Source organism: Engystomops pustulosus, chromosome 7 (assembly GCF_040894005.1).
Source record: "Engystomops pustulosus chromosome 7, aEngPut4.maternal, whole genome shotgun sequence".
In the NCBI taxonomy this organism is placed as follows: Eukaryota; Metazoa; Chordata; class Amphibia; order Anura; family Leptodactylidae; genus Engystomops; species Engystomops pustulosus.
In genome coordinates, this window is record NC_092417.1 from 129,663,927 (window position 1) to 129,687,038 (window position 23,112).

The 23,112-nt window shown below is 44.4% G+C and overlaps 1 protein-coding gene across 5 annotated transcripts in view; it reads right to left on the reverse strand.

The window, feature by feature from the left end:
- Positions 1-23,112, reverse strand: part of LOC140070832 (capping protein, Arp2/3 and myosin-I linker protein 3-like) — an 813,581-nt gene that overhangs the window by 580,324 nt on the left and 210,145 nt on the right. For all 5 annotated transcript variants that reach the window (XR_011848999.1, XR_011848997.1, XR_011848998.1 and 2 more), the window contains exon 11: positions 336-430. Coding sequence is in view for 2 of the 5 variants with exons in the window: in XM_072117787.1 (XP_071973888.1) it covers positions 336-430 (95 nt within the window). In the remaining 3 variants the exon portion in view is untranslated. The remainder of the gene's footprint in view (positions 1-335; positions 431-23,112) is intronic.

Consider the following 23,112-nt stretch of genomic DNA (forward strand, 5'->3'; position numbering starts at 1 on the left):
CACCACCATCTCGCTGGCATTAGGCCCTATTCCCAGAGCTGTATCATGCGCTGAGGTATGGGGATGGCTGAGTCGGAAGCCGAACTCAGCGGAGAGTCATATGTGAAAAGTCGCCGGTTACGTAGAATAAACACTGCACAGCCTCCTGTTTGCTTACCAGCGAGATAGCAGCGGGACACCTTAAGCGATGGAGGGGGAGAGTGCAATTTTCTTATTTTAAAAACCTACCTCCCCAGCCCGCATGCAAGAGTCTGACAACCCATTTAATATTGGCCAGAAAAAGTTGTGGAATTTTGCCTAATAGCTTACACAAACACATAGACATATGCACATACCTTTATCTTCTATTTTACTACCAGAAAGATTGATAGTTTGTAGCATGATGCTAGTATTATTATTAAGTGTCTGTGCCATCTTGATGGCAAATTCACTGTAAAGAGAAAAAAATTACATTGACAAAACAAAGTTAGACAGGAGACAGCTAAACTACAGTATATGAACAAAACAAATTAGAATACTACCTAGATAAACCTGAGTGAAGTTGGCCCCCCCACCTTGTTCAAATCAAACAAAATTGGTGTCAAACGTTTGTGCTACGTTTGTGCTGGTTTGTGCTGCAGAAATTTTTGTTTGTGCCGCCATCGTTTTCGAGATTTTAATGAAAGTTTCCAGAGGTCATCAGAGGTCAACCAGCCCCCCCACATTGCCCAAATCAAACAAAACTGGTGCCGAACAATTCTGCTACGTTTGTGCTGGTTTGTGCTGCGCAAATTTTTGTTTGTGCTGCTTTTGTTTTGAATATATGAACAAAAAATTTAAGTTCAAAAGTTCAAGCAGCCCCCCCACATTAACCGAATCAAACAAAACTGGTGTCAAACGTTAGTGCAGCAAAAGTTTTTGTTTGTGCCGCTATAATTTTTAAGGTATGTTCAGGTGTTTGAGGTGTTTAGGATGAACTAGTAAAAAACAAACCTAGTGACACTTCCCTGGTTTGATCACCAGGGGGAGCTAGCAAACACATTGTACTTTAGAAGAAATGAACTCTGATGACCTCTGCAAAAAAGTATGAATATATTAAAAATGATAGCGGCACAAACGAAAATTTTTGCTGCACAAACGTAGCACTAACGTTTGACACCAGTTTTTTTTGATTCGGTTAATGTGGGGGGGCTGCTTGAACTTTTGAACTTTAATTTTTTGTTCATAAATTCAAAACAAAAGCAGCACAAACAAAAATTTGCGCAGCACAAACCAGCACAAACGTAGCAGAATTATTTGGAAAAAGTTTTGTTTGATTTGGGCAATGTGGGGGGCTGGTTGACCTCTGATGACCTCTGGAAACTTTCATTAAAATCTTAAAAACGAAAATTTCTGCTGCACAAACCAGCACAAACCAGCACAAACGTAGCACAAACGTTTGACACCAATTTTGTTTGATTTGAACAAGGTGGGGGGCCAGCTTCACTTAGGTCCTAGATAATGCCTATACACACCATGTCGCCATACTGTGCAGTGGTCACATTACCTCTGCTTATTATATTGATTGGTTTGCTCAGATGTCTCTCAATAATGCTAGCAGCCTCATATAAAACAACCCTAGGGCTAAATGTATCTGTCAGAGGCGTCTTTATTTGGCTCATTTACTACTGCTGTTTTGTTTGGCTGTTTATCGGTTTACTTGTTTGTTTCCTGACTGAACATTCTACTGTAATTCAGAATTCCTGGCATTTGGCCTTTTGCCTCCCTCACTCAAAGGGAGCCTGTCATCAAGAACAAACACAACAAACCTTACACATCAACCCACTGTGCCTTTGTTGAAAATTGCAGTGCAGGAGTCCCAGCTAAGATCTGCCTCCTCTCAACCTGTAAAATTGCTACCCAAACTTTTTCTACCTTTGTCTATGTTGGATCGGACCATCGTCACTTGGCTACCGGAAGGGCAGAACCTGTTAGCAATTCCAATGTATCCTCTTAATACATTCATCTGACTGCCTTATGATTTATCTCTACCAGTCCAGCCCATCTAACAGCAGCTTCCAGGGAAATACTAGCCAAGCTTTTCCCCTTGTAGTATTAGTCGGGGTCTGATAGTGGAAGTGACCTTTCTGACAATATTTAATATTAATTAATTTAATTAATTTCTGACCATATTATAATTGTAGTGCACCAATGTACAACCCAGACGATTAAAAAATTAAACATGATAGGATAAAGAGGGAAAACTGACAGGATAAAACGTAACCTAATTAATTCCTTTAAAAATGGACAATTAACACATTCAAAAAAATTTGATCATTTAGGGAAAGTCAAGGAACATTAAAAACCTTGTAAATGTTTGTGTATTTATTGACTCCTGCTTTTATAATGTCTACACTTTTCCTACAGATAACCCTATGGCCATTTCGCTGATTAAACAACTAACCTCTAGACAGGGGCATTGCTAGGGTCATAAAAGATATGGGGCACGGGCCCCAATGCATATGTCAATTCCTCTACATAATCCCCCCCCACATATGTTTGCACTAATAACAATAGCACTGATCATATACTGCTTCAGAAAACACAAAATATATAGCTACCTATTACCTCTGACCCATCAATGTGCCTGCCACATAATAATAATAACCCCTGACATAAATAAAGCCTGACATAAATACTAAACACGACAGTTCCCCTTTAATAACCCTTCAATTTTTCCCTAACTTATCCCCCCACACTATGACCCCCACCTAATAATCCTTCACACCAGATCCACACTAATTATGCCACAACCTAGTAATAACCTCATAATAATATGCCCCTGTGCCAGTATTGCCCCACACTAGTCATGACCCCAAGCAAGTAACAACCCTACACAAATTTTGACCCCATGCCAGTAATTCCTTCACACTTATTGTGTTATTGTATCAAGAAAAAAAAACATACCTCTCTTCACTAAAGGAGGAGGCATGATGACATCATTATATCATGTCTCCTGCTCTTGGCCACTATACTGAGCTGCTAGAAGCAGGAGATGTAATGCAGTGACGTCTCCATATTTTCTGTTCTCTCTAGTGGTGCACGGACCTGACGGCAGAGTGAGGATTTTTATTTTAACACTAAAGTAACTAAGAACTGACTATCCAAGGTAAAATAAATTCAAGCACCCTAGGTGGTCTAAAATAAAAGAAAAAATAAGTTTAACCCTTTAACGCTGAAGCCACTTTTCACCTTCCTGACACGGCCCATTTTTTCAAATCTGCCCTGTGTCACTATAAATGGTTATAACTTCGGAACGCTTTAACATAACCCGCTGATTTTGAGATTGTTTTTTCGTGACACATTGTACTTTATGTTAGTTGAAAAATTTGGGTGCTAACTTTTGCGTTTGGTTATGAAAAAAATGGAAATTTGGTGAAAATTTTGAAAAAAATTGGAAATTTTTACTTTTCAAGCAGATTGTCATATCCCCCAAATAACTTACTAACTAACATTAACCTAAAGTCTTCTTTACGTTAGCATGATTTTTTAAGCATATTATACTTTTTTTTGGAAGATAGGAGGCTTATAACTATACAAGTGATTTTTCAGATTTTTGTGAAAATCAACAAAATCTATGTTTTACAGGACTAGATAAGTTTGATGTGACGATGAGAGGCCTAAATGAAAGAAAACCCCCTTTAATGACCCCATTTTAGAAACTGTACCCCTCAAAGAATGTAAAACAACTTTTATGAAAGTTGTTAACCCTTTAATGGTTTCACAGGAGTTAAAACAAAATCAGGTACAATTTTCAAATTTAATTTTTTTATAGCTAAATGAATGTATTTTTCAAAAAATCTACACATCCTCAGTGGTTAAAATACCAAAATGCTCCACAGAAATTAATACCCAATTTCTTCTGAATATGCCAACACCCAATATGTGGTGGTATACTGTTGTACTGGCACACAGCAGGGCATAGAAAGGAAGGAGCACGACCAGGTTTTTTGCATGGTAGATTTAGCTGGAATACTTTTATGTTACCATGATACATTTGGAGAGCCCCTGAAGTACCATTACAGTGAAAAACCTCCCAAAATTACCCCATTTTGGAAACTACACCCTTCAGAGATTTTATTAAGGTGTATAATGAGTATTTGGACCCCACAGGAGTTCAAAAATTTGGGCTGAAACATGAAAAAATGAATATTTTTCCATCAAAATTTCACTTTTTCCCCAATTTTTTGGCATCCACAAGGGGCAAAAGAAAAAATTGCTCCACAGAAATTGTTCAACAATTTCTCCTGAACACAGAAATACCCCACATGTGGATATAAACTTCTGTAGGGACACACAACAGGACGTGGAAGGGAAGAAGCACCCTGTGGCTTTTTGAAGGCAATTTGGAACAAAATAGTTTTCAGTGGCAATGATGCATTTAGAGAGCCCCTGAAGTACCATAACAGTGAAAATCACCCCAAAGGACCCCATTTTGGAAACAACACCCTTCAGAGATTTTATTAAGGTGTATAATGAGTATTTGGACCCCACAGGAGTTCAAAAATTTGGGCTGAAACATGAAAAAATGAATATTTTTCCATCAAAATTTCACTTTTTCCCCAATTTTTTGGCATCCACAAGGGGCAAAAGAAAAAATTGCTCCACAGAAATTGTTCAACAATTTCTCCTGAACACAGAAATACCCCACATGTGGATATAAACTTCTGTAGGGACACACAACAGGACGTGGAAGGGAAGAAGCACCCTGTGGCTTTTTGAAGGCAATTTGGAACAAAATAGTTTTCAGTGACCCCTGAAGTACTATTACAGTGAAAAACCCCTCCTAAAAGACCCCTATTTGGAAACTAAACCCTTCAGAGATTTTATCAAGGTGTATAATGAGTATTTGGACCCCACAGGAGTTCAAAAATTTGGTCTGAAATATGAAAAAATTAATATTTTTCCATCAAAAATTCATTTGTATCCCAGTTTTTTGGCATCCACAAGGGGCAAAATGAGAAATTGCTTCACAGAAATTGTTCAACAATCTCTCCTGAACACGGAAATATCCCATATGTGGATATAAATTTCTGCAGGGACACACAGCAGGACGTGGAAGGGAAGAAGCGCCGTTTGACTGTTAGAAGGCAATTTGGACCAAAATAGTTTTCAGTGACTCTTGAAGTACTATTACAGTGAAAAACCCCTCTTAATAGACCCCTATTTGGAAACTACACCCTTCAGAGATTTTATCAAGGTGTATAATGAGTATTTGGACCCCACAGGAGTTCAAAAATTTGGGCTGAAACATGAAAAAATGAATATTTTTCCATCAAAATTTCACTTTTTCCCCAAATTTTTGACATCCACAAGGGGCAGAAAAAGAAATTGCTCCACAGAAATTGTTCAACAATTTCTCTTGAACAAGGAAATGCCCCACATGTGGATATAAACTTCTGTAGGGGCTCACAGCAGGACAGCAGGTGGAAGGGAACAAACAGTGTGAGGATGGGTTTTTGGTGGTGGAAGGTACCAGGGCAGAAGGGTATAAGAAGGTGTTAACCAGGGTAAAGAAATTATAACTGAAATGCAGGTGAATGATAGATTCTAAAGCATTCTTTCATGCAGAGGCCAGGTTTTTCAGGACAGGTGTTACATTGATAAATTGTGTCCTTTCTTTTCCCCATTTTGTAACATACTTTGCATCTTTTTTGTGTCCTTCCTTGTCCTGCAGTTTGGGGTACCTCGTCAGGGAAATGTTGCCCTGGTACAATACGGGGGACATCAGAAGTACTGGGTCCTTCTTGATGACCAAATAAGAGGGCCTTGATCACTGCCTCTTGAAAGCAAATAAATGATCCAACATGACCTGCACATTCGTATAGCACATAGGAATTATACAGTGCCATCTGTACAATGTGCACGGCCAGCTTTTTGTACCAGATCTTTGTTTTCCGTAGAGCACTGTACGGCTTCAGCACCTGATCTGAAAGATCTACCCCACCCATGTACTTATTATAAGCCAGGATGCAGTCTGGCTTGGGGGCAGTGGTAGTGGTACCTCGTACATGAGTGGGGGTGCTGGTGTCTTTATGAATTGTGGTCAAAATAAGGACATCCCTCTTGTCCTTATATTTGACCAACAGCAAGTTCTCACAACAGAGGGCCTTGATGTCTCCCTTTCTTAATGGTTGAGTTATCAGGGTCCTAGGGAGGCCTCTCTGGTTTCTTCGTACAGTGCCGCATGCTACAGTACCCCTGGAAATGAGGGACTTGAAGAGTGGAATGCTGGTATAAAAGTTATCCACATACAGGTGGTAACCCTTATCCAGCAGCGGGTGCACCAGATCCCAGACAAGCTTCCCAGTGACTCCTAGGACAGGGGGGCATTCTGGGGGGATAATTTATTTATCTTTTCCCTCATAAACCCTAAATCTGTGGGTTTACCCTGTGGTACTCTCGCACAGCTTGTACATTTTAATTCCATACCTTGCCCTCTTGCTGGGCAGGTACTGGCGTATCCGTAGTCTTCCTTTAAAATGTACAAGTGACTCGTCTACACAAATGAATTTTTCAGGGGTGTAGGCCTCAAAAAACTTGGTGTTAAAGTGATCAAGGATTGGCCTAATTTTGTATAGACGGTCAAATGACGGGTCGCTTTGAGGTGGGCACTGCGAATTGTCATTGTAATGTAAAAATTTTAGAATTGCCTCAAAGCGTGTGCGATTCATTACTGAGCGATAAATAGGAGTACTGTAGAAAATATCAGTACTCCAATACTGCCGTATCTCTGGTTTCTTGACAATGCCCATATGTAGCACAAGACCCCAAAACTTCATCATTTCTACTGCATCTACAGGGGTCCACCTAGAAAATGATGAAGTTGGGTTTTGTGCCAAAAACTGTTGGGCATACAAATTTGTTTGTACCACCATCAAATCCACAAGATCCTCAGAGAAAAAGACTTTGAAAAAGTCAATTTCTGTGAAGCCTTCTGTCTCAAAATTAATTCCTGAACTTCCCACAAATTCAGGAATTTGAGGCTCATAATTATCAGGGGGTGGGATCCATTCAGGGTCACTTGGGGGCTGGGGAACAACCTCAACCGATGCCCTGGGGCGCCTTCTGGAGGGCCCCTCATCACCAGATGAGGAGGAAGAGGAGGATGAGAAATAGAGGAATGTGGCATCCTCCCCTTCTGAATCAGTATCAGAGGCAAGAAAGGCATATGCCTCCTCTGCTGAAAAAGTTCTTTGGGATGAATGGGACATTTTTTATTGGGAGGGGGTGTGTAAATGTAGTGCTTCAACACGTGTAAAAACTTTATTCAAGGGGGTGTGTATGTTGTGATTCAACACGTGTATGGGAACCAATAACACTAGTATAAAAAAAAAAAAGAAAGACGACCTGTGTACTTTCAAAAAAACTGTAGTAGAAAAAGTTACTACAGTAAAAGAAAAAGTAACTTTTATCCTCCAATGCCAAAAAGACAAAAAGATACTATGACAAAAAAATGAGCACAGAGCTGATCAGCAAAATGTCACTGATCAGCGCTCAGTTGTCACAGCACACAAAAGAAAAAAAATCTGCACAAAAAAAGAGCACAGACTATTCGGCACTGATGCAGAACGCACACAGGGGTATGCGACTGCTACAAAACTGACAAAAGAATTAAAAAAAAAAAAAAAACTGCGCCTGTACCAAAAAATGAACAGAGATGCAATCAACTGCTCAGCGGTCACAGGATCCACACACCAAAAAAAAAACTGCGCAAAAAAAGAGCACAGGCACTGCCAGTTAACTTTGGCACTGATCAGCGGCTGATGGTTTGCAGAACGCACACAGGGGTATGCGACTGCTACAAAACTGACAAAAGAATTTTTAAAAAAAACTGCGCCTGTACCAAAAAATGAACAGAGATACAATCAACTGCTCAGCGGTCACAGGATCCACACACCAAAAAAAAAACTGCGCAAAAAAAGAGCACAGGCACTGACCAGTTAACTTTGGCACTGATCAGCGGCTGATGGTTTGCAGAACGCACACAGGGGTATGCGACTGCTACAAAACTGACAAAAGAATTTAAAAAAAAACTGCGCCTGTACCAAAAAAATGAACAGAGATACAATCAACTGCTCAGCGGTCACAGGATCCACACACCAAAAAAAAAACTGCGCAAAAAAAGAGCACAGGCACTGACCAGTTAACTTTGGCACTGATCAGCGGCTGATGGTTTGCAGAACGCACACAGGGGTATGCGACTGCTACAAAACTGACAAAAGAATTTTAAAAAAAACTGCGCCTGTACCAAAAAATGAACAGAGATACAATCAACTGCTCAGCGGTCACAGGATCCACACACCAAAAAAAAAACTGCGCAAAAAAAGAGCACAGGCACTGACCAGACAACTTTGGCACTGATCAGTGGCTGGCGGTTTGCAGAACGCACACAGGGGGTGCGACTGCTACAAAAGTGACAAAAAAAAGAAAAAAAGCGACAAAAAAAGAGCACAGAGGCTCAAAGTCGCCACACACACAAAGGGAGGGGAGGGAAGGGTCTGGAACAGGGATAGGGACAGGGATCAGGACGCTGCGACTGCTGTATGCAAAAAAAAGACAAACAGCAGCAGCGACAATAGCTCAGCAATTACTCGCAACACTCGGAAATGTGACAGATGCCACCAAAGGTGCCAACTGGAGCAATATCTAGCAAGACAAAGCACAGACGGGTATCACACACTGATCTGTACGCTGTTCAGGACTAGAATGCAACGTGCAGATCAGTGTGCAGTACTTTGAATCTCCCCCCACAGATCTGATTGGTTGGTCAGTACAGACCAACCAATCAAATCAATCAGGAAGGTGGCATCATGCCACCTCGTTATCAAGAAGGGGAGGGGGATGAGGGGGGGTGGAAGAAGAAGTGGTGGGGGGAGGATGAAGAAGGGGGGGGGGACCACGAGGTATGATGGCTGTCAGCCACCTTTACACATTTAAAACTTTATATTGATCCGATCGGTCGGTCACTACTGACGACCGATCGGATCGATCTGAGAGGTGGCAGGATGCCATCTCTATACTGTGACACAAGGTGGTGATCGGGTGCTGTGTAGCACAGCACCGATCACCACCATTCCACATGCTGTCCCTCCACGCTTCCTGTCCCTCCATGCTGCCTGTCCCTTCCGACATGCGGCTGGTGGGGGGGGCGGGGTTGGAGATGGCACCACTCGGCACCACCCCCGGAAGACTCAGGGAAGATGGTGTGATGTCACCATCTTCCCAGCACTGCACCTCGGCGGCAGCAATCGCGATCCGACATGTCGGTCTTTACAGACCGACAGATCGGATCGCTCTGGGGGATGGCACGATGCCACCTATGCCGCCTGACAGAAGGAGGGGATCGGAGCTTCCACAAACAGCATCGATCCCCTCCTTCTTTGCTGTGAAGACGCTGACACAGCGTCTTTTAACTATTACATTGCTGCAATCGGCTGGTCTGAATTGACCAGCTGATTGCAGCGATCGTGGGCATGGGGGGGGGGGGAGTGATCCCCCTAGTCCTTGAGGGGAGATGTCCTGCTGTCAGGGACAGCAACGATCTCCCCTTGATCACTGTGTCTGTAGACACAGTGATCATTACAAGCCATGACGTAATAGTACTGCATTTTGCGGGAACTCACCTCCCGCCATGCAGTACTATTACGTCAAATGTCGGGAAGGGGTTAAAATCATGAGAGTTGTCAACTTCTGAATCTGGCCAAGATTTATCGTCTGATTAGAATTGACATTGATCGGAATTTCAGCCATATAAGTCAAGTGAAATGTATAAATCAGGTTGGCGAGATATTTATAAAAATGTGGTTAGATCCACTATTAATTTAAATCACAGATGCACTCAACTTAATATTTTATACAGAATCTATTTTTCACCATATTTAATGTTCAAAATTGGGTTAAGTGAAAACTCTAATTGCAAGAGATGTAAACGTGTCTATGCCGACGTCTTACACGTTTTATGGGATTGTTCGAAGATTAGTTCATACTGGGAGGAGATTTTTACGATAATAGAGAATCAGCTTCAATGCTCCCTGCTGCGAGTAGCTACTTGCGGGTTACTGGGCTTGCTTCTGATCCCCATAGACTCTAGAGCAAAAAGTGACCTGGCCTTGAAGCTTTTTCTCCTAGCGAGACTAATATTAGTCAAACACTGGAAAGATGATAAAGCACCAGCGGTGAAGGAATTGAGAAATCTAGTGGCAAAGCGTATGAATGTGCGTATGAGAAACCTTATAGGAAAGGTAGAAGACTGAGTTTGATATGGGACCAGTGGAGAATACAAGTGAAAAAAAGGGGAGGGGAGGGAAGGGAGAAAAGGGGAAAGAAATTTTTTTTTCTCTCCATCCCGGTTTGCCCATTGGATAGGTAGCTAAGGTTTGCCCATTGGATAGATAGCTAAGGGTAAGGTAATTAATTAATATAAGTGGGTTTTTTTTGTTTTTTTTTCTCTTTTTTTCTTTATTGTTTCTCTTTTTCCTTTCAATATCTCCAGCACGGGCAGAGGGTGGTATGGAGGGGTTGGGGGGTTTCTGTGGGGGGTGGGCATTTGTGAAGAAAAAAAAAATCATGAACATGACAGGTATCGCTGTGTTTCTAAAAACCAGATCTATCAAAATATAAAATAAATTATTATGCAATATGAATGCTGTAACAAAAATAAAGTATACATTTCCAGGTTTGCTCTTTTTCACCATTTTCACCAGGTGGTAAAACAAAAAAAGTCACCCCCTTTCTGGAATTTTTTCCAGTTCCCTAGGAAATGGCTCAGAATTTTAAATGGTTTCAGTAAAGAGTACTACGGGGCTCATTTACTAAGGGTCACGGTGTGCACTTCTGTTGGACTGTGCACGTTCATGGCTAAAATGACTTGCACAGGTATGTAAAAAGTGTGGGGGGGGGGGGGGCATGGCTGCTATCATACTCTGCCCCAGGAGTGTCAGAGTATGATAAATCTCCCTCAATGACAGTGTGAGCACAGCATCATTTAATATCAACAATAAACCATTGTTTATTTTTTAATTTTTGCTGATTGTGAGATGAATAACAGTTATATGAATGGGAGGCTCACGACACTGGTCAGTGTACATTGCACAGTGCACACATATCCATAGCAGCACAAATATACATATAAGCACACACATTTCTATAACATTTCTATATCCATATGCAGTACAATACATTCTATGCATTAACAATAAAACTTCAAACGATACATTTACTTGGTAGAAAGACCAGTGCCTGTAACTTCAGAGGAATCAGCAGGTTTACACTGTGATAAACAGGGCAAGGCTGCATGCATCCTTCCCGGCCATAATGTCCCGATGTTTTGATAAGGTATCACAGCAGGTGAAGATTAGTGATAAGCTATAGAAGGGGCTGGATAGAAGAGGGAGATGTGCAGGAGGTTGGGAACATACAGCTCTACAGGGAGAGGGAGCTGGAGCTGATAGCAGCACAGACGCTACACAAAGCTGCTAAGTGATGGCATCTTCTCCTGGAAGTAGTAAGCTGCATACGGCTTTCACTTGCTCACAGCTTCCCTCCCTGCCCCTATTATCAGCCTAATCCAGACCCGGACTACTCACCTCTGTCTGCATCCAGAGAACACAGACAGAGAGGAGAATGTGGAAGCTGCTAGACAGCAGGACAAGAGTCCTGACGTTCCAGAGACATCCGGGGCACAGACCAAAAGATCCGGGGCACGGGCCCCGGATCTTTTGACCTAACGACGCCCCTGCCTCTAGATGAAGCAGAGTTTGTAATCGGCGAAATGGCCGTAGGTTTATCTGTAGGATAAGACTTAAATGACTACTGTAGGACGATGGTAGCATTCAATAATCCACTAGTCCAGTATCAATAATTCACTAGTACAGCTGTAAATAGAAGCACTGGAAGCGGCTAAACAGAGAGCACACTGAGTGTTTGGGGTCTTCTCCTTAGTGAAGGTCTGTGTGCTGGTCCTCATCTATAAGAGTCTTATGTGAAAAGTCGCCGGTTGCGTAGAATAAATGCTGCGCAGCCTCCTGCCCCGATACATCAAGAGGTCTCCATATTGCCATTTTTTCAGGGACGTAACTTTTATATTGCTTTGGTTGACAGAGCTGGTTTAGTGCTTATTTTTTACGTTTTGAGTTGTCCTTTTCAGTGGTATCATTTTGGCGCAAATAACTTTTTTTTAGTTATTTTCGGGTTTTGTTTTTACAGTGTTCACAAAGCGGGTCCAATAATGTTACTGATTTATTGTACAGATTGTTAATGATGCGGCGATATTTGGGGTTTTTTCATTATTTAGTGGTTTTTTTTGTACTTTATTAGGTATGTAAAGGGAATGTTGGTGTTTAGGGGACTTTCACTTAATTTAATTAATTCTTTTTATTACAAAATGTTTTTAAAAAGTAACTTTTTTTTTTACTTTTACAGGTTGGCTTAAATAAGCGATGCTTTGATCGCTTGCTCAAGCACTTATTCCTATAACACAGTGTAATACAGATGTATTACACTGTGTTATATAACACACTGAGCATGCTCCCAGAAAAGGATCGTATGTGACAGCGGCTTGTAAGGGGTTAACGCCGGTGTTCGGAGGAAACTCCCATTGCGGATGTTAACAGCGGGTGTCGGCTATAAAACAGAGTACTACGTCACGATGCGGCAAGTCCTTGCTGCCTGTGATGTGGAACTACATCCAATGTCGGTAAGGGGTTAAATTCTTTGCTGAATAGGTGGCAGGCGCATCATATATCCCTGCTTGGTCGAGTGGCTGTGATTAAGATGCAATGGCTCCCTAAACTAATATATGATTCCCAGACTTTACCGGTGAGGGTGCCTCATAGTTAAACTTTTTAATTTTATTTGGGATAATAGGCGTCACAGGATGCCAATGTTGATCATGCTTGTCTCCACGGCTCGGGAAGGGGGGGTCTGTCAGTTCCAGATGTAAGGTATTATTGTTGGCCAACAAAATAGCATTATAAGCCGCACTGGACATTCTCAGCTGCTTACACTAAGTGGGTGGAGATTGAAAAATTGTGGATGGCGCCAATACACCACAATGCTTACCTATGGGGGCTAATCCCTGCAAACCTGCCCATCTCACTATTAAACTCTGATTTAACGATCTTTACCCGCATCTTTTCCATGGAGACAGGGATTGGACAATAATAGAAGAGCAATAGATCTTATCCAAGTAGTTAACATGGAATCCCATCCAGCGTTGCTTCTTATTGATGCGGAAAAGGCATTTGATAGACTGGTAAAACTGGTCGCTTCCTAGGGCTATCTACCTCGACTTGTTTCGGAATTTGAAATCTTTGCTGAATAGGTTGCAGGCTCCTCATATATCCCTTCTTGGTCTAGTGGCTGTGATTAAAGGAAATCTACCACGTGAAGTAGCAGGTGTAAGCTGCAAATACCGAGCACCAGCTCAGGGTGAGCTGGTGCCGGAGCTTATTTTCGTTATTGTCATAAACCGCTATATTGCGGTTTAAACACTTTTTAATGCTTATTGAAGCAGCTTTGCGCCCCTACATAGGAAGTGCCGGAGAGCCGGTGACAGCCGCACACATGGTGCGCCGAGGCTGCTTGACATATAAGCATTAATAAGTGTTTAAACTGCAATACAGCGTTTCCTTTAAGATGCCATGGCTCACTAAACTATTATTTCCAGAACTTACTGGTGAAGGTGCCTTAATAAACTTAAACTTAAACTTAATACCTTGCAAGGCGCCATTTCTAATTTTATTTGGGATAATAGATGCCACAGGATCCCAAAGTTGATCATGCTTGTCTCCAATGCTTGGGAAGGGGGTTCTGTCAGTTCCAGATGTAATGTATTTTTTTTTTATTTTAACAAAACAATTGAGTTACATACAGTTATTTATGTTGCAACCTAACAACATACATGATTGCATAGTGACAAATGGACATATATTTTGAACATTACAACGGAGTTGATCACTTAGTCGTACATTAGGTAGATCTTTATTAATGCAACAAGATAACTATCTGTTGCCAAACCAAACTCCCCCCCCCCCCCCCCCAACCTTTGTGCAGGCTCCATCCCCAAAGTTGTTTGTTTTCTCTCTTATTATTATTACTGTATCTATGTTCTGTTTGATTAAAGTTAATGGAACTTAGCAGACTAAAAGGAAAAAAATGGATCCATTTCTAACTACACATTAGAGACTCTGACAAAGAAGGTAATGTATTATTTTTTACCAACACAACAGCATTATCTGGCGCATTGGACATGCTCAGCTGCTTACACTAAGTGGATGGAGATTGAAAAGTTGTGCATGACGCCAATTTATCCACAATGCTTACCTATGGTAAGATAATCCCCCTTAAACCTGCCCATAGTTTACAGGGCTTTATGGTTTTTACACTTTTAGAGTGGCAGATATGCAATAAGTGGTTTAACTTATCATCCTGCTGTTTTCTGATGGCACCAGTTTTACAGTCATGGCCAAAAGTTTTGAGAATTTTTTACACAGTGCATTGTGTTACATCATTCAGCAATTCAGTCACGTTACTAGGATGATTTCATCTAAGGTCTTCTACCCTTCACTTTTGCAAAATGTACCCCATGTATGTATCTGATCACATAAAATCACAGCATTCCACCATGGAGGATGGGGAGGAGTTGAAGTCTAATGACTTGCTGTGATTTATATTCAATATAGTTTATTTAAGAAGCAATGAAGTTCACATACCAATGTACAAAAGATCAAAACTATCAGGTATAACAGATCGATATCAGTATTGGTCACGCAGGACCTAAACAAGTTGTTGAGCAGGGAGTGTCCATCCGGCAAGGTGATTACATCACGCTCCGATGTTTGTGGACAGAGTCAGCTTGACGTATTAGAGTCCCAGGAAGATATATTCTATGCATGAGCAAAAATATGAGTATGTGAGCTATTACACAGTTGAAAAGAAAAAAACAAGATAAAAACATTGAATTAATGTAAACAAATGGAACCAAATAGGCGACCTTATGGGCGCCCTATTACACTTTTTAGTGGGCAGAAACCATTTGAAAGTTCGGTTTTGAATTGAATTAAAGGGCAAGGGGAAGTTAGAAGAAGACAGAGGGAGGAGGAAGATAGGAGGAGGGAAAGAGATTTAGTGTAGTTTATTTTAAAGTTACACATGTGGCCATATCGGTCAAACTCCTGTATTAATGACGGGATGGAGATACGAGGTTCGGAAATGTACACTAGGAGATCGTCGGCATATAGTGCGATCTTACACTTCGTGTCCCCCACGCTGATGCCATGTAAATTTGAGTTGCTCCGTATTGCTACTGCTAAGTGTTCCATAACAATGGCATACAGCAAGGGGGACAACGGGCATCCCTGTCGCGTGCCGTTGTGGATGGGCAGGGGAGTGGACAGGGCCCCGTTGATCCGTACCTGAGCAGAGGGTTTAGTATAAACAGGGCCGAATTAAGGGTTGTGGGGGCCCCTGGGCGCAAACTGCTGGGGGCCCTTCCAACAATGTTTTTGGAGGTATATAGCCTGCCAGACCCGGGTAGTATGTAGCCTGCCAGCCCCCTGTAGTATGTAGCCTGCCAGCCCTCTGTAGTATATAGCCTGCCAGACCCCTGTAGTATATAGCCTGCCAGACCCCTGTAGTATATAACCTGCCAGACCCCAGTAGTATACAGCCACCAGACCCCTGTAGACTTTAGCCTACAGTCCCCTGTAGAAAATGGCGATCTCGGCGATCTCCCCCAGCGAAGGCAGCTGTGTCTCAGTAGACCCCTCTGTGCGTTGTGGGCGGCAACGGGCTGTTGCACATTGTACACAGAAACAGTCAGCGACTCAGCAACTCAGTTGGAGACTGGTGGGGGCCCCTTAAAAAGTGAAAGTGGTGGGGGCCCCGGGGCTTGAGCCCCATAAGCCCCTCCTTTAATCCGGCCCTGAGTATAAAGTGCAGCAATTTTCCCCAGAAAACTAGAGCCCATACACAGTTGTCTGAGGGCGGTCTGTATGAAGCCCCAGTGGACCCGGTTGAATGCCTTTTCGGCGTCGATGGATTGTAGGCATAAGGGGGTTTTATTGGCTTTTACGTGCAATATCAAATTTATGGTTTTGTTGAGGTTGTCCCGGGCCTCACAGCCAAGGACAAACCCCACCGGGTCACGTCTAAGATGTCTGTGGGGTTGTGTGTTAAGGCGCCATTTGGAGCATGGATTTTAGGTATAAAGGTTGCCATGCTGCGTGGGGGGAGCAGTCGGGCTAGCGACCACCCACATTTGTCTGAGTGGTCATGCAGGTAACGGGAGAACAGGAGGGATTCTCTCTTACCCGAGAGCTCAGCCAGTATCTCCGGGTCCAAGGAGTTTTTATGACGCGTTTCCAGGTCATTTATCTGTTGAAGCAGAGAAGAGATTTTAGCCGTTTTCTCCCTCTTTAGTCTGGTACCATGTCTAATAAAAACTCCTCTGAACTCTCCCTTAAGTGTTTCCCATAAAAGGGGGAGGGGGGTGGAGTCTGTGTCATGTCCCCTTAAGAAACGCTCCGCAGAGGTCCTCAACTCGTCCACGCATAGGGGGTCTTTGAGTAAGTTGTCATGGAGTCTCCATGCCCAGGACCTGCGCAGTGAGTCGGAAGGGGAGATTGCGAAGAAGATGGGTGCATGGTCCGATAAGACTATATTCCCAATTGTAGCGGTGGGGTGCCATCCCAATAGCTTATGGCTAACTAAGAAGGCGTCAATTCTGCTATACGTATGGTGAGCAATGAGAAATACGAGTAGTCTCTGTCTGTCGGGTGTAATATCGGCCAGACATCAGTGAGACAGAGGGCAAAGAGATTGTGGTGGAATTGGCGCATAAGGCGTGCTGAAGTATTAGTGTTCCCTGAGGAGGAGTCAACCCGGGGGGCCAAGGGGAAATTCATGTCCCCGCCTATTATTATTTCCCCCTCAGCGAACTCAGTCAGGGACCGTGGAATGGAGCGACTGGCAGGCACGGGGTGTGTATTGGGTAAGTACCAGTTATGCTATAGTATAGACAGTGGAATGGATTCTCAGTTTAAGAAATAGGTATCTCCCCAACGGGTCTATTCTCACATCTATGACTAAGTGGGTCAGGGATCTATGTAAGCCTATAGATACCCCTTTAGCGCGCGCATCTGGGTTTGTGCTGTGATGCCAAGTAGTGAAATGCCGATCCCGTATGTTTGTTACATGCCCTGTTTTAAAATGTGTCTCCTGTATAAGGAGAATCTGTACTCCCTACTTGTGCATCCCATAGGTAATCTGTGCGCTCTTCTGGGGAGTGTTAAACCCCCTTACGTTAAAGGACCTCACTTTTAAAGTGGCCATGAGGGGCGACTGGGGATAGGGCCTGATCTAAGATGAGTCGCAGGAAGTGACAGATCTGGGAAGGGACTGGGGCTCAAGAGACAGAAACACGGGGGGCGTGGCCTGACTGTGATCCAAGGTGGACGTGCGCTGCTGAGCTCTGAAAAGAGACCTCTCTAGCGACCTGACAAAGCAACTCCCAGCGATCCATCCATCATACAGACCTCACACAACCTAAGAATGGTGACTAGATGGAAGACTAGATTTCTACTCCGGCCGGAGTGGCGGGAATGGCGGAATGCGGCGGGAGAATCATCGCTTACAGCGCCTACCTCAAAAGAGACGGGGATGGCCGCGTAGACTGAGGTCTCCAGAGAAGGAGAAGCACTCAGACCCAGCAGAGCATCTCTCGACATCTCCCCCACGTCAACAGCAGGAAGCAGATCGAGTAATCTCGCGGCGGGGCAGACAAACAAGATGGCGCCGGCCTCATGGTCAGAGTGTTCCTCTCCGTCAACGAGCCCAGAGAAGAAGAGGCCTCGGCTAGATCTAGTGAGCCAGCACAATGTGATTAATGCCTCCATTGCAATGATTGTAGATCCCTTTGCCTCCATACCCACCTCTAAGCAGCCAGCGTCTGAAGAATTTATCAAAGAGATGAAGTTAGCCCTCAAAAGCTCTTTACATTCGGAATTGGCACATATAGCACATAAAATAGAGGTATCAGTAGAGGAAGTTGCGGGCAGAGTGGATCATATAGAGGGGAAAATGGGAGAGCTAAAGAGCTCACACAATGAGCTCATAGACTCTATCAGCTAGTGGATGAAGTAACGGCTATAAAAGCCAAGCTAGCTGATCTTAAAGATAGAAATCGGCGCAATAATGTGAAATTCAGGGGAATTCCAGAGTCTGTCCCTCCAGCGGAACTCAAATCATTTATCACAAACATCATCAAAGCCCTCCTTCCAGAGGTCTCATCTAAGGAACTGATAATCAATAGAGCTCACAGACTACCGAAGCCAAGATCGCTTCCTGACAATATCCCCAGAGACTCTATCATCAAAATACACTTCTTTCATGTAAAAGAAGCTCTAATGCTAGCTGCCAGGAAAACCAAGGCTCTCCCAGACCCTTATGAGGACATTCATATCTTTGCGGATCTCTCCCAAGCCATTCTACAGGCTCGCCGCCAGTTTGCACAGCTGACATTGGCTTTACGAAATGCAGGTATTGCTTACAAATGGGGATACCCTACCAAGTTGCTGGTCCAAAAAGATGGGGCGATGCAATCCAGAACAAGGACCATCTTTATTGCAAGCTTTTGGAATCCGAATACCCATCGACATCATGGGAATACCACCAAAAGGTCCTTCCTCGGCTGATGAACGACAGAAGGATGGACATGGGAAATGTTCGCCTGCAGATAATGAGGTCCAGGAGTGACCTTTCCTTTCCTCTGTTAGCATTCTCACTCTGATCTGGACATTGTTTACGATCGAGACAAAGTGAGCACGATCATATAAGCTACAGGAGTAACGGTTTGACTTATGATCACTTTGTAATAACATACTTCATAGTTGATTTTCTTGCTTATACATCTAAGAGTATTGGTAGAGACAGTAGGTAAGCAGAAGTTAATACACCATGTCTCTGAATATCTGGTCTAATAATGTGAATGGGCTCAACTCACCCTTTAAGCGTAGTGCTCTATGGAAAGACGCAGCTAAATCCCAGGCAGACATTATAATGGTTCAGGAGACACACTTCCAAAGAGACAAACATCACAACTTGAGCCATAAAAGCTAGCGAATGGCCCGGTTAAGAAAGCAGGTACCATGATAGCTATCAAACATACAGTCTCATGGGGGCGAGGTTTGGCCATGGAAGCGTGAGGCTGCTTTCCTTCTGAGCTCCCGTGTCGGGCCTGGAGAATTGGCCATAACTATTTTGACCCCCAAAATCCCACCTGCATGGGTGCTAAGAGACGCAGAGGAGCTGGGGTCACCTCTACTCCTTCAACCCGCTCCGCTGCCCGAAACCCAATCACGTCCTACCTGCAAGCGGCACGTGGGATGGAGCCTGCACCCGCGCACCCGGCCGAAGATGCGGAAGTCATCGATCTGTACCTGCCGGCCCCGCGCAGAGCTTCTGGGACCTCCACCGCATTGACTCCTAGCTCGAGCCGGTCCACCATTGACTCTCCTGTGAGGGACCGCGGCACGGCACCACTGCAGCCCGTCCAAACACCGAGTCCCCCACGTGGCAGATCCAAGATGGCGGCCGCGGGAGAGGATCGTGGCAGCGCACGGGTTAGCTGCGACACATCTGGCAGCCCTGCACCATCAGCTCATATGCCACGATCCGGAGAGGCGACAGTGAGTGACCTGCACCCCTCGAGGCACCTACCTGGGACATCAGGCGCAAGCACAGTAAGTGGCCATGTCACCCACAGCACACCTGGTGACTCTGCTGGTTTCTCGGCCACCCTAGGAGTCCCCCTCCTGCCACAGTGCCATGGTTCAGCTCTTATACCGCCCACTAGGAAGGAACCTGAGGAACAGGCCTACCCCAGAGCGGTATCCCCATGCTCATCTTTGGCGGCCTCCCCGCGCTGGGCATCCACACAGAGTTCCCCATTGCCATCCGTCACACCTGGGCTAAATCCACACGCTATAGCGTGGCCTACGAGTTCATTACAAGATGGGGCCCTCCAGCCTTCACAACACCTCTCTCCATTGCATCACCAGAGCCCATTATCTGATCCTTACTCACAGAGCTCACATCCTGAAGACAACAGGCTTCATGTAACCACTGACTCTGTATACTCTGCAAAAATTTCTTTAGACAGACATGGAAGCACTGGCAGACCTCAGGGCCCTGAGAGCTCATATTCGTGCCATCCCTACAAGAGAGGATATGAAGGCGTACGTCTCCAGATTAGAGCAATCCTACAGTACTGAACTGTCCGCAATTAGGGACGAAGTGCATCATATAGAAGAGAGGGTTTCAACGGTCGAGTCTTCACAGCGTAATATACAAGACCAGCTCGCAGCTCATTCAGTACAGTTGTCCACTCAGTCTTCTCATCTTCAATTCTTATAGGATCATTTGGATGACCTGGAAAACCGTGGACGGCGCAACAACTTTAGGGTCAGAGGCCTTCCGAAGTCCATTGAAACAGCTGAGATCCATCCCACTTTGCAAGAACTCTTCAATATGGTCCTCGAGGCCCCAGCAGATCTCCCCAGTGGAACTGGACCGGGCCCACAGATCCCTTGGTCCTAGATCAATGGACCCCAACAGACCACGAGACATCATTTGCAGAGTGCACCGGTACCAGCTTAAGGAATCCATAATGAACAGTGCCAGAGACCGAGGGGAAATACGGTTCAAAGGATCTACTATTCAACTCCTGCCTGACCTCTCCAGACTGACGTTGATGAAACGAAAGTCTTTGCGGCCTGTACTGGACATGCTCCGACAGAAGGCCCTTCAATACACCTGGGGCTTTCCCTTCCGCCTCCAGGTGAGGCACAACGGGAGAATGGTCATCCTACGCCATCCTGGAGATCTGCCGAGCTTTACTGCGGCCCTAGGCCTACCCGACACAGAGATCCAAGACTGGCCTACCTTCAGATTTGAGGGCCCCCCAGGGCCACTACCAAGACCACAAAGAGACCAGCGACGTTGTCAACGTAGACGCTCCTTCAATCATCAGGATCCTGCTCCGGCGGCCCCAGACCCGTGAGGAATGCGGATTGCCCTGCCTCCCAGCTCTTTCTTGTGGTCAAGCTACCATATAGCTATATCTCTACAGGGACTGGTATCGTACTACCCATGTTTTTCTGTGTATTATTGTTCTTGTTCTAGTTACCATGATATACATTACATCACTGATGCTTATCTCTCCTTGTTGGGTGATACAATGTAACTGCATTTCGGTTTACTTATGCTGGGTGGGTTTTCATAGAAACATGCCGTTCTCTCCGGGCCCCTCCGGGGGCACCTTCTATGTAAATTCTACTCCCTACCAGGGTGTTGCGCTCAGCTGGCCTGACTGTAACGCAATTTGTTTTTTTATATATACCCCATTCTTTTACTTTTGTGCTTTAGTGTGGCCGCAACCTCGATTAACGAGAGTTCGGCTTCTTAAAGTATTCTATACTATATTGAGTGTTAATTCTTTGTGTACTTTCGGAGTACCTTTACCCCCCCCCCCTTTTTCCCATCCCCGCCATACCCTAGTGTTCTTGTCTCGTGAGCCCCCTGTCCCTTCCCAGATCTGTCACTCTCTGCGATACATTTTAGATTAGACTCTACCCCCAGCCGCTTCTCATGGACACTTTAAAAGTGGGATCCTATAATGTGAGGGGGTTTAACACTCCCCAGAAGAGAGCACAGATTACCTATGGGATGCATAAACAGAGAGTACAGATCCTCCTTATACAGGAGACACATTTTAAAACAGGGCATGTACCAAACATACGGGACAGGTATTTTACTACTTGGTATCACAGCACAAATCCAGATGCGCGCGCTAAAGGGGTATCTATAGGCTTACATAGATCCTTGACACATTCAGTTATAGATGTGAGAATAGACCCGTTTGGAAGATACCTTTTTCTTAAACTGAGAATCCATTCCACTGTCTATACTATAGCATAACTGGTACTTACCCAACACACGTCCCGTGCCTGCCAGTCGCTCCATTCTACGATCCCTGACTGAGTTTGCTGAGGGGTAAATAATAATAGGCGGAGACATGAATTTTACCATGGACCACCGGGTTGACTCCTCCTCAGGGAACACTAATACTTTAGCACGCCTTATGCGCCAATTCCACCGTGATCTCTTTGCCCTTCGTCTTACTGATGCCTGGCGGATATTACACCCGACAGACAGAGACTACTCGTATTTCTCATCTGCCCACCATACGTATAGCAGAATTCTTAGTTAACTATAAGCTAATGGGATGGCACCCCATCGCTACAATTGGGAATATAGTCCTATCAGACCATGCACCCATCTTCTTTACAATCTCCCCTCCAGATTCACTGCGCAGGTCCTGGGCGTGGAGACTCAATGATAATCTACTCAAAGACCCCCTATGCGTGGATGAGTTGAGGACCTCTGCGGAGCGTTTCTTAAGGGAACATGACACAGACTCCACCCCCCTCCGCCGTCTATGGGAAACACTTAAGGGAGAGTTTAGAGGAGTTTTCATTAGGCATGGTACTAGACTAAAGAGGGAGAAAACAGCCAAAATCTCTTCTCTGCTCCAATAGATAAATGACCTGGAAACGCGTCACAAAAACTCCCTGGACCCGGAGATATTGGCTGAGCTCTCGGGTAAGAGAGAATCCCTCCGCGCCCTGATTGACCAGACATACCTCCGGCATAGGGAACTGTTCTCCCGTTACCTGTATGACCACTCAGACAAATGTGGGCGGACGGTAGCCCGACTGCTTCATCCGGATAGCATGGCGACCTTTATACCTAAGATACATGCTCCAAATGGTGCTTTAACATACAACCCCACAGACATCTTAGACGTGTTTTGTTCGTACTATGCAGACCTGTACAATATACAGAACCAGCTCGCAGACATGGATGATCGACAACACGCAGATCGCATAGCCGCGTACATAACTGAAACTGCCCTGCCCACCCTGTCTAATGACGTAATAGAGGCCCTGGAAGAACCTTTCGAGGAGGGAGAAATACACCTTGTTATAAGAGACACCCCCGCCGGGAAAATCCCCGGGCCCGACGGATTTACAC